The sequence below is a fragment of the Athene cunicularia genome, assembly GCF_003259725.1.
Source record: "Athene cunicularia isolate RWA chromosome 1 unlocalized genomic scaffold, athCun1 chr1_part2, whole genome shotgun sequence".
Taxonomy (NCBI): domain Eukaryota; kingdom Metazoa; phylum Chordata; class Aves; order Strigiformes; family Strigidae; genus Athene; species Athene cunicularia.
In genome coordinates, this window is record NW_020799092.1 from 72139161 (window position 1) to 72151332 (window position 12172).

Consider the following 12172-nt stretch of genomic DNA (forward strand, 5'->3'; position numbering starts at 1 on the left):
TCCAGCCGGCTGTCAATCAACCCCCAGGTCCCTCTCTGACTGGCAGCTCTCCAGCCACTCCTCCCCAAGCCTGTAGCGCTGCTGGGGGTTGTTGTGGCCCAAGGGCAGCCCCCGGCATTTGCCCTTATTGAAACTCCCCCAGTTGGGCTCAGCCCATGGCTCCAGCCTGTCCAGGTCTCTCTGCAGAGCCTCCCTGCCCTCGAGCAGATCAACACTCCCACCCAACTGGGTGTCATCTGCAAACTGACTGAGGGTGCACTCAATCCCCTCGTCTAGATCATCAATAAAGATGTTAAACAGGAGTGGCCCCAACACCGAGCCCTGGGGGACTCGTGACCGGCCGCCAACTGGATTTAACTCCGTTCACCACAACTCTCTGGGTCCGGCCATCCAGACAGTTTTTTACCCAGCAAAGCGTGTGCCCATCCAAGCCTCGAGCAGCCAGTTTCGGCAGGAGAATGCTGTGGGAAACGGTGTCAAAGGCCTTGCTAAAGACAAGGTAAACAACATCCACAGCCTTTCCCTCATCCAATAAGCAGGTCGCCCTGTCATGGAAGGAGATCCATTTTGTCAACCAGGACCTGCCTTTCATAAACCCCTGCTGACTGGGCCTGATCCCCTGATTGTCCATTATATGACTTTTAATCACACTCAAGATGACCTGCTCCATAACCTTCCCTGGCACTGAGGTCAAACTGACAGGTCTAAGGTTTTCTGGATCATCCTTTCTGCCTCTCTTGTAGATGGGTGTCACATTTGCCACCCTCCAGTCCAATGGGACCTCCCCAGTTAGCCATGATTTCAGGTAAATCATGGACAGCGGCTTGGCGAGCACATCTGCCAACTCTTTCAGCACCCTTGGGTGTAACCCCTCTGGTCCCACAGAGTTGTGTGCATCCAAGTAGTGTAGCAGGGCTCTGACCACCTCCTCTTCACCTGTGCTGACCTCAATCTGCTTCCCCTCCCCATCTCCCAGCTCATGAGGCTGGTGTCCAGGGAACAGCCAGTTCCACTGCTAAAGACTGAGGCAAAGTAGGCGTGGAGCACCTCAGTCTTTTCCTCATCCTTAGTTACCATGTTTCCCTCTGCATCCAGTAAAGGAGGGAGATTTTCCCGAATCCTCCTTTTGTTGTTAACGAATTTATAGAAACATTTTTTATTATCCTTAACAGCTGTAGACAAGCTGAGCTCTATCTGTGCTTTGGCTCTCCTAATGTTCTCCCTACGTAACTTCACTACACCTTTACAGTCTTCATGAGAGACATCCCCCTCTTCCAAAGGTAATCGGTTCTCCTTTTGTTCTTGAGATCCAGCCAATGGTCCCTGTTTAGCCAGGCCAGCCTCCTTACCCCCTGCTTGTTTTTCGGCACACGGGAACAGCCTGCTCCTGTGCCTTTAAGACTTTGGAAGTGTGCCTAGCCTTCCTGGACTCCCATATCCTTCAAGGCAGCCTCCCAAGGGATTTTGTTAGTCAATCTTTTGAACAGGTCAGAGTTAGCCCTCTGGAAGTCTGAGGTGGCAGTTTTACCAACCCCTCTCTTTCTTTCTCCAAGGATCAAAAACTCAATCCTCTCACGATCACTGCACCCTAGATGGCCTCCAACCTTTACCTCCCTCACAAGCTCCTCCCTGTTCACAAGAATCAGGTCCAGGAGGGCACCTTCCCTGGTCGGCTCACTCACCAGCCTTTCAAGAACTCTCTAGATTTTTCAAGTTCTACCTACCTCTCAATTTCTTCTCATGCTACAATGAAGCGATAACAATTTTTAAAAAAGAAAAAAAAGTAAATTTTAAAGCTACTTGCTTTTCTGCTTATTGTAGACCTTTCTTCAACAGCCTGATGACAAGGGCATTCAAGGGAGCCATCTAGCTTGTAGGTTAGATTTCATTGCTGCCTGTTTGTAAGTACTCAGATTCTCTCTCCCATAGATATCCTCAGATTAAAGACAGATTAAAAACAGATTTTACACTTTTGAGACATGTACTTTAAGTGGAAGCACACGGTGCAAAGATGAGTAACATCCCCTTCACCATCACCACGACCTCCCCTCCACTTTGGAAGGAATTCAGTGCTGGCCCATGGTGTGCTCCAACCACAACCACCAAAATAAAACCTCTCTCAGGACCAGGAGTTTGGCATCTGTTCTGCTATGTCTACATAGCAAGGGCTGTTAAAGCAGACATAAGTCTGTATCATTCCCTAGTAGCTGAGAGCCTAAATTTCACATCTGTCTTCCCTTAGGTGGAATTTAATGAGCCCAGACCCTGATCCTAAGAAATAGCTTGATCCAGCAGAAGAATCAAGTTTTGAATTAATATATCTCCACTACTTTGTCTGTCATCCTCATGACTCAATTTCAATGTGTTATTTGTGCAATTGCAACTGCAAACAAAGCCCCAGTGGCTGGTCATCTGAATAGTTCTCTCTCCTCCACTGACTCTATTGCTTGGATCTCCACTGAGCAGCCTAGGAACACAGATACCTGGGGAATAACCTAGTGCTCACCTGGGGAATCCTACTGCCTGATTTAACCCCAGGTTCTCAAAGTTTTCATGCATGTTATTTCCCACACTGGAATCCCCAAAAGATTTCAAAAGCAAACCCTGCCATTATATGGAAGTATTTTATCCTTTGGGAAGCTACAGGTAAGCAGGACAGGAGAATGTTCCTAATTTCCAGGCCATTTGAGATTAGGTATTATGGTATCTTTCCAGGCAGAGCTGAACCTCAGTTGCCTGTAATTTTCTCTTAGAGAAAACTGATTATTGAAGACGTAAGAGCTTATATGGCAAACTGACTAACCCTTACTATAGTGAGTACTAATTGCTTGGACTCTCAAAATAGCTTACAACTATACACGCTAACCAGAGATATGAGAACACAGTGCTGTCAGTGTTCCAAGCATGTTAACTGCCTTTTCCATATTGTGTGTGTGTGTGTGTTTGTATTGCAATGCTCCAAAGATTTATTTTTGATAATCAAGCCACAGAATGGAGGCTGAGATCATGAGTCTGGGTTACAAGAAGAGTCTGGGTTAAAGCAACAAAAATTAAAATGGAAATTCTGAGATAGCTTCCATACCCAATTCTACATGTTATAGTTTATGAAACAACTAATTCAGTGACTGAAAAAATAATTAAAATATTTTCTTGAAAAGTGAATACTACTGAGGTCCTACATTTCGTATTTCCTTTCTCAAAATAGCTGTCAGAAAATAGCAGCATTAAGAGCCCAGAAAAACAAACAAACAAACAAACATGAAATTAATGGATAAAATGGCTCTTCCCTTAAGTGGTAATTCCTTTGAAAAGGCATACCACTAGAACAGCAGTAGAAAATTATTTTTTGACAATCCACCTTCCTATCATTAAGGCAGATGGTCAAAGCCTGGGCATAACCAGCAGCTAGCATAGCAAACTCCTGAACTCCTGTCACTGCAGAGTGAACTCATGACTAATTGTAGACAACTACAGTAAGGTGAGACAAATCACAAACATTTTTACCATTTCCCCAAGGCAAACACTTACTAATAAGTTCACATATCTGTTCTACAAAACATGGGATGCACACTGGAGATCTAGTCAAGAAAATGCTTGTAACATCCAAAGAAAAAGAAGTTCAAACCCCAAAAGAAACATAGGTGTGAGGTGTGTTTTTTTCTATTAAAAGGGAACACTTTACTAAAAGGCTTTTGGGTTTCTGGACAAGGTTTCAAAAGGAACAGTCAGCTTCTGAGAATATGATATTCTCAATCAGGAGAAGAGAGAAATAAACATAAATATAAAACACTCAGAAGAAATAGTTAGAATTTAGAGAGAAAAGCATTTTCCTGAAAAAGTCTCATTTTCCTTCCCTCCTCCCCCATATACATTTTGGGAACAAAAGCTCCTAATAGCCTACTGGAAAGGGAGATACTGCTTTCAATGTCTTTTGCAACAGGCAGAGACAATATTGTACCATTTAGGGTGCACATTTTGTTCATTCAAGCATTACAAGGAACACTGGGCTAGTAGATGTGATTTTATAAAGCCAGTGTTATATAACTTCTTGATTTCTGTAGATGGTTAGCAGCAATAGGGCTGCATTGGACAATGTGAAGTCATGTCTCAAAACAACACAAGACGACAGGCCAATTGTATTCTGGCTTGATTTGCACCAGGGACTAGTACAGAATACCTCACTGCAGTGCAGCCATTCCCAAATCAAACTGTCGGACTTCCACAAGTTGGAGAAGAAACCTTGTGTTTTCTGAGTGTCAGCTCCTGGTACTTAATGATTAGAGTATTCTAATACAGAATTTAAATTAAAAGTGTACCAGGAAGGGATTTTTGGGTTCTATTTATTTGTACATCTCAATGGAGTCAGCACACAGCAAACATGATACAATGACTTCAGCATGTGGGGGCAATCATGTAGTTAGGCAGCAATGTTTAATCTAGTTGAGGCCAGTAATCTCTGGATGTTGATGCACAGTGTCATGTGCTGCCTTGTAGCATTTCCACATGGGCAATCTGTGACTTTGCAGCATTAGAATCTGCATTTTATTTCTTACTCTCTTATTTGACTCCTCAGGGATTCGGTAAATTCAGCACTAATTTATGACTACCATTTTCTCTGGGCTTTGCCACATAGGCAGTCAAGGATTAGAATGAGGCTTCTAAAGCCGTTACCACTTGCAGCCATCTGCCCGGCCCTTCTGATGGAGATTGCCAGTGCCGGCGCAGTGAGTCTGAAAGCCCAGTGAAGCACCTCCTGAACAAGCCTATTTAGTAAGGTACATAGATTCACTTTGAATTTAATGATTAGCTGAGAAGGGCAGTAGTACAGAATCTGATTCATAAATCATGAAGCAATCTTTGTCAGAGGTGAGGCAACAACTTGGGCAGCACCCATCTGAGCCATCTGATTTTATTCTGCTTCTCCATGTGAATGAACCCTTGGACTTCATCAACGTTTACAAGTCGGTAAATGGCAATATTTCCAAAAGCAATTGTTTCAGAACAACACAGCTACTTCACAGGCTTTGCAGACTATTACTTTACTGAGTGCTTTACAGACTCGATTTTTGATGGTTTCAAATTTTTTTTTTCAGTTTTTCACAGCCACAAATGAAGCAGAAATGAGGGTTTGCTGCACATTCTCCTTTGAACCCCAACAAGAACTGTTTTAAATCACTGTCTCCACATTGGAAAGTATCTCTCTTTCAGGCACTTGGGTGCAATTATATAGCAAACTCAAAGTATTATATAGCAAATTATGTAGGCTCTTATTTACATGTTTTTATTATACAGAGTGAACTATCAAAGTAGTTGTTGATTTTAAATGATAAACTTTTATTCTGAATATACTGTTTTTGCACAAGAATTAACACAACAGTTCTAGGATTATAAACTTTTTATAACATTATTGTACAAATTTTTACAAAAAATTATTTTTCCAGGCTTGTCAAGTTCCACAAAAGTGTCAAGAGAACACAAGAAAAGGGAGAAAGACCTGCTTGCCCTGTAAGAGCAATCAAGTCTTCTTTTGCAGAAACGCACACTGAGCATTTCAATAAAAATATCCCAGAAAGCATGATCCAGACATTCCGTACAACACAAGAAAAGAAGACAGCTTTGTCAGATCACAATCGCAATTTCATGGCATCTGAACAAGACAGTATCCCTTTAGCCTCAGTGAAATTATTTCTTCAAGATGATGTTTTTCTTTTAAACCATAAACAGGACAGATGCAAGTAGCTGGGAAGAGGGTGAGGCTAACTTCTCAAAACTCTTGAATTGTTTTCAGACACTTTGTTTTAATCTTTTTACAGTAGTGTACAATGAGTATTAACAATATTAACATTGTGGTATAAAAAAAAAAAAATCTGGCCTTTGTTAAAGGCTTGGATGTCCGATGAATCTAGGGTAAAACTTATCCTAAATAAAGTTATTAAGATTTCACCTTCAGTCGACATTCCAAAAACACCCAAGTGCATTGCAGTGCCTTGTGGGCAATAATATACTTCTTACTAACCAGTGTGCTCGCAACTGACTTTTTAGGACCTGTGGGACTGAGGTTGTGTTTTGAAATTAAGACATACTAAGGATGTTTTCTGAGCTTGTGTTAATGGAAACAAAAGGTCTTAATAGTGTTTCAGTGATACGGAAAAACTCTCAACCACAGCAAGTAACACTTGGGTTGCAAAGGTCACTTAAAAGGGATACTGCCTATTTGAACCCAGTAAGGCCAGTTTTTAAGTTAGTAAAAGGAATATTATAGGAAAACTTACAAATGGCAGCAACACTGGTTTTTTTTTGTCAAGTTAAGCAGTAAAGCCTCAAGCATTAGAAACATGAAAAAGATCATACTAAAGTCTTAAAGGTACGGGACCTAAAAATCTTGTCAATCAAACCTGCTATGTCATGTTAAAAACCTGTTACAAATATGGACCACGGTCAGTGTTTTGGCAGTAATGCTGGTTGTTTAAATGAAAAACTAGAAAGAAACCTTTCATGTTAAGTCCTCGGTTCATGTTATGCACAATACCATGCTGTAACAACTTTAATGGTGGTTATTTGCTAGACATACAATAGGCTGCATGACTTCTGTGCAAACTGAAACAGTCCCATCCATTCCCTTAGTGCTATTTAAAGGATCTGAGCAAATATCAACAAATAAAAGTTTTTACATTATATTGTAATTTGAAAATGTAATTTAAAGCCTAGGATCGAGTTTATTCTCTCACAGACAAAAGAAGATGACTATTATGCATTATGTGACAGTAAGGATACTCTTCTGCATGAGAATATGTATTTATTCATGCAAGTTATTTAACAGATTGGTATTCACATTTTGAGATAGCTAAAGTTCACATTCCATTTTCTGTTTTGCAATTTGCAGATATCTAGGTAGTGCATTTTAAAAAATCAAAATATATATGGTTTTCTGCAGAAAGAAGCCAAAATTTCATTTTTTTTCCTTTTTAAAGCATTGAGTTTTATGGGGACAGTACTAAGCCTTTCTGGGAGGGCCAGAGCCTCCTAAGTTTTCTATCAAAGGGGTATAAAGTTTGGAAGGCCAAGTGTGTATACAGAAACATGTTTCTTCAGGTCATATAGAGGGGCAGAGGAGAGGAACAAGAGACATTTCCCTCTTCAAAGGGAAGAACTCAAGAAGGTTAATGTGTCTCTATGTCATGGGCTTCTCCCTCCTTTTGCGTTTTACCACTCTAAGGGACGTGGGATGAGAACAAAAGCCATGGTTGTTTTCTGTGGCAGCATGGCTTTGTGCCATCTTTCTTTCTGCCTACAGACTCCAATCAAATGTTTATTAGGTAACTCAAAATATGGCTTACCAGCATAAGCAAATTGTTCCAAAATGTTAAATAATGTAACTTTTCCATGAAGGGTTTCTTTGGGAAACTAAGTGAAAACTATAGAGAATATTCTGACAATCTTTCAAGAAATTGCAAGAGCAAAATGCATACTCATATGTATTTTAAGTAAGCTTAGAGTAAAAGCTATGAGGGTGGCAAGTATTGGCCTAATCCTTTGAAACTTGTTCCTCCCGTAAAATTTCAATTGATCATGTTAAGGAAAAGTACAGGATGCGGTCTCAATTAGAAAGACTCACATCAATTTTTTGCAGGTGATAACTGGTGATAGGATGAAGTGCAGTAATATGACTGGAAGGAAGAGCTCCAAGATTATCTTCAGCCATATTATCAAAATCAGCTACCTGCCCTGAGGAGGACATGAAATCATCCAACACAGTTAATTGTACTTGAACCCCATGACTTTACTAGAGATACTTTTAAAAAAAGCTAAATCTGACCACTGAATAAAAGGTCAGATTTTATTTTTTTCAGTCACTGTATTCCCCAAAAAACATAGCTGGAGCCAAGGTACATGAGCAAAACAACAAACCAGCCATGGGTACAACAACCACAGCAGACACCTGATCTTTTAAGCATGCCATGGCTTTGAGTAGCTTCTTCAGTTTTCATAGGATATTACTGCATGCCCAATTATTTCTTTAAGCTTTTTGACATGATCAAAATTATATCAATCATCAGCATATACATACCAATGCTTTGCATTTTCTTATTTTTTTAAAGAGCTAGTGTATTGTGCCATGTTAATATTTGCATATTGCAGTTTGTTAGCAGAATTGTACAATACCAGCAGAGTTGCACATTCATTGGTTTAGCTGTCTTGCAATACTGTTTAGTTCTGAAAACTAGAAAAAAAGCACAAATAATATTTTGCATCAACACTATGCTACACTGTAATATTGTGATTTACTGCACCAATCTGTATCACCAATGAGGTTGTATAAAAACAACTTCTAAAATTATTATTCACAATCAAGTATCAATGTGCATACATATAGATTCAAGGCTCCCCATTTGTTTATATGTTTTCCAATCTCAGCAATGAGGACATTTTGCTGTTAAATATGCTATCTTCAATAATAAATAGCAACAGCAGAAGTTTTAATATTATGGGTGGTTTTATATAAAAGAAACAAAGGGGGAACCTGCTATGAACCTTAGAGAACATATACTTCCAAAAATAAATGTGTTAAATCTGATTTTTATATACTTAAAATATCTGTACAAAGGTTTTCATGTGAGATCGCTATTCTGTAAAAAATCCAACTCAGTTCTTTTGCTACAATAGCTAAATTTACCCTATTTTTCTCAGCTTTTTCATTGCACAGTATATTCAGAGCTCTGTTTCGTAATATAATTTAATATGATTTGATTGCGACACATTGCAATGTTCAGTTTCTCACACAATAAAAGAATCACTCAGTTACCTTTTCAATGGACTATACTATACCATCAAAGAAAACAAACTGAAAAACGATAACATAGCATCATCATCATGCAAAATACCCTTGGAAACCAACGTTCAAATATCACAAAGACATTTTTTATTCACAAGCATTTTTGTTTGAGCCTTTGAAGGATTCTACTAGCTTTATATATAACTGCATTGTGAAAAGGAGGTGAATATTACATGGAAATTAACATTTTTGACAGAAGATGACGCCAAGTTTAAGATGAGAATCACTTTTTAGTCAAACTCTCAAGCACCTTTATATCTTTAAAAATCAAAGTTTCCTTGCTTGCTTGCTTCCTTCCAGATAACAATTTATCAACCTACCAAAACTTAGCTGGCTACATGATACATTTTGCAAGAATAAGCCACTCATCATAAAGCATTTCACTCATGCTGAACTTCTGATGAAGACTAGCCAATATTTTCATTTTACAGTAGTTTGGACAAAACTGATGTTCAAAGCAGCCATCATGGTGCTACTAATGTCTATTGGGGAGTATGCTTCCTTTTTTCTTGTTGTTTTTGTTGTTGTGGTTTTTTTTTTTAAATAACTGTTCATGTAAGAGAATATAAATCTTCAAGATATCCAAAGCTTAAAAGAAATGAAAATCACATACATAAGCTATTGTCAGGGGAGCCCTTTTACATGAAGTCATCAAGATTACAACAACAAACAAATGAAAAAAAAAAAATCTTAGATTCCCCAATGGAGCACGTACAGAATTCTGTTCAGATGGCATAGATGATGCAGCATTCACACGTTTAAGGATCTGACACTCCAACATGCAGCCACTGTTGGTGCCTTTATGAGTCTCACAAGGAGTGATAACCAGACACGAGCACTGCTGTTCCACTGCTGTCTGAATAGCTGACCCTTTTTAAATAAAACTGAGGCTATCGTTTTGGCCGGGTCTTGAATAAGTTATGCAGGTTTTGGTTTAGCAAGGTCATAACTGGCAGTGTCTGCTGCCAGATAACAGCCAGAGCAGGACCAACTGAATTCCTACCATAGACCACAGTGATGGACTCAAACCAGAGACACCACCGCAGTCAGCCGAATCTTCCTGTTGACAAGAAAAGAAGAAACCATTTATCATTAATTACAGTTAAATTCCCTGAGAAGTAATCTACATTTTAGTCTTCAACATTTTGAACTATCCTGGAGACATCCTTTTTGGTCTTACATATGCTTTTTTGATTAAAATAACAGCAAAATAATTCCTGGAAGTTTGTCTGATTTTTGATATGAAGACTATATTAACTATAAGCACAGGAGGATTAAATGCTTACAAGGTTTACTGCAGTCACTTAGGAACTATATGAGATACTTACACAATCAAACAAGAATTGCTATGGGATATACCTGAGGGCCCCAGTAAATCACATCTATATTCCTTAAAATTACGTCAATCAGTTTATTGTGAGGAAAGATGGAAGAACAGATCACTTTTGAAGATTAGAAAATAAATACCAGAATATGTTCATGTCCATCTCATCAACGTGATTGTACATTAAAATGAATATGCTCTGCAGGTGAAGATATGATCAAAGAAAATTAAAATCCTTTTGCTGTGTCTGATGCTGTATTCAAATATGAGAACGAAATTTTCTATTGGCTTCTTGTACACGTTTGATGCAGTCTGTAGAGAAGATTCCTCCAGTTTGAGGGCTCACTCTGAGCTGCACCGCTCTGTCATGCATCAGTGTACCTAACTATTCATTACGCCAGCCACACAGCAATCACACGTCTCTTCCTCATTCCGCTTTACCATTTATTGCTGTTATTTGGTCCCACTTTGCCTATAATGCATAATACCTTTCACGTTATGGACTTTTTCATTAGTCTGGCTGAAACATATTTGATACCTATTCTGGAGTCTGTAACACCTTTACACCTTCTTGTTTCGCAGGACTGATACAATCTATGTTTAGCTGCCTAAAACACCAGAACAATATTCCAGCCATCCCCTACACTGGTCTGTCCACTGAATCTGAGATTCATGGGTAGCTCTGAAAGCTGAAAATATTTACCATTTATAAAGAGATCCCAAGCCTCAAAGGACAAGACAACAGTGTAGGTAGGAAGGGACTTAGATATTTTAGGAACTGGGAAAACTTCTTGAACAGGAAGAACATGTGCAGGGAAGGACAGACTGCATCTTAACAGTAACAGATCCCAACTGCTGGCATAGAAATTAAAAAGGTTTTAGAACAGAAAGCAGAGGAAAGCCAAGGAGCATGGAACATCTCCTGGTTCAGACTGACACATCACTGAGGCATATGTAACTAATATTCACTGTGCCTCAGAAAACGCTGGGTGGGGGGTTGGGATAAAAGTACAATCAGGATTAATAAGGAAGGGTCAAAATTAAATTTATTGGCACATCCTTAAGCAAAACTTTCAAGTGTAGCACACCAATGCTAGGAACATAAAATTGAGAGGGGGAATGAAGACAAGTCATCAATGAACCATCCCAAACTAATACACGTACAGAAACCTGGTGGAAGAAGAATACTCAGTAGCATTGTCAGGCTAACAGCTTTGTAAGAATGGCAGTGTAGGACATACAGCCGAAGGGTAGTATGAAAAGGATAATACAAAGTGTAAGAGCATGAAAGTACTACAGGAAAAGGAACGTGTGATGGAATCTCCACAGGTAAGAAATTTCAGAGTCTAATAATAAAAATGTAATACTAGGATTGCAATGCTGACCACTTGGTCAAAGTGACAGTATCAATCATGAAATGTTATGTGAGGTTAGAGAAGTCACATATAGACTGGATCAATGCCTTATCAAAAAGAGATGTAGAGATCACATTTTTGGATATGATAAATGACTGTCTTTTGGAACAAAAAGACTGAATCTTTAGTGGTGCATGGAGCCCTCTTCAAGATTATTAGTAGAGAGCTGCTCTCTATAGCTCTAGCTTAGCTCTAGTAGCTCTGTAGACCACAGTGCAATAGGATTTAGCACTGTTGTGTGGGATCAGGTCAAACAAGTATGAAACAAAAGATATCAAGAAAGAAAAGTAAGTGAAAATTATGAAAAGCAGTTACAAAAACCCAAACAACCCCAAACCCAAAGAAACAGAAAAAAACCCCCAACCCTAACAAACAAAACAATCAAAAACCAGAAAGCAGGGAAAAAAGGAGAAGAAACACCTCAAAAAGAAAGTCCCTTTCAAGAATCCAGAAGACTATTTAGAAATACTGCATTAGACATCCACGTAAAATGAATGTCACAATTAGAACAACCACCCACCCATCACCCAACACCCCCATCCCCCAAAACCCCAAACAAATGAAAAAACACCAAACCCCCACCTCCACCCCCAACCCTAA

At 39.2% G+C, this 12172-nt stretch overlaps 1 protein-coding gene across 8 annotated transcripts in view; it reads right to left on the bottom strand.

Annotated features, from left to right (window-relative positions):
• Positions 1-5313: 5313 nt before the first annotated feature.
• Positions 5314-12172, bottom strand: part of CACNA2D1 (calcium voltage-gated channel auxiliary subunit alpha2delta 1) — a 407675-nt gene continuing 400816 nt past the window's right edge. For all 8 annotated transcript variants that reach the window (XM_026861982.1, XM_026861990.1, XM_026861975.1 and 5 more), the window contains one exon: positions 5314-9893. In XM_026861982.1, the coding sequence (XP_026717783.1) occupies positions 9857-9893 (37 nt within the window). In that variant the 3' untranslated portion in view covers positions 5314-9856. The remainder of the gene's footprint in view (positions 9894-12172) is intronic.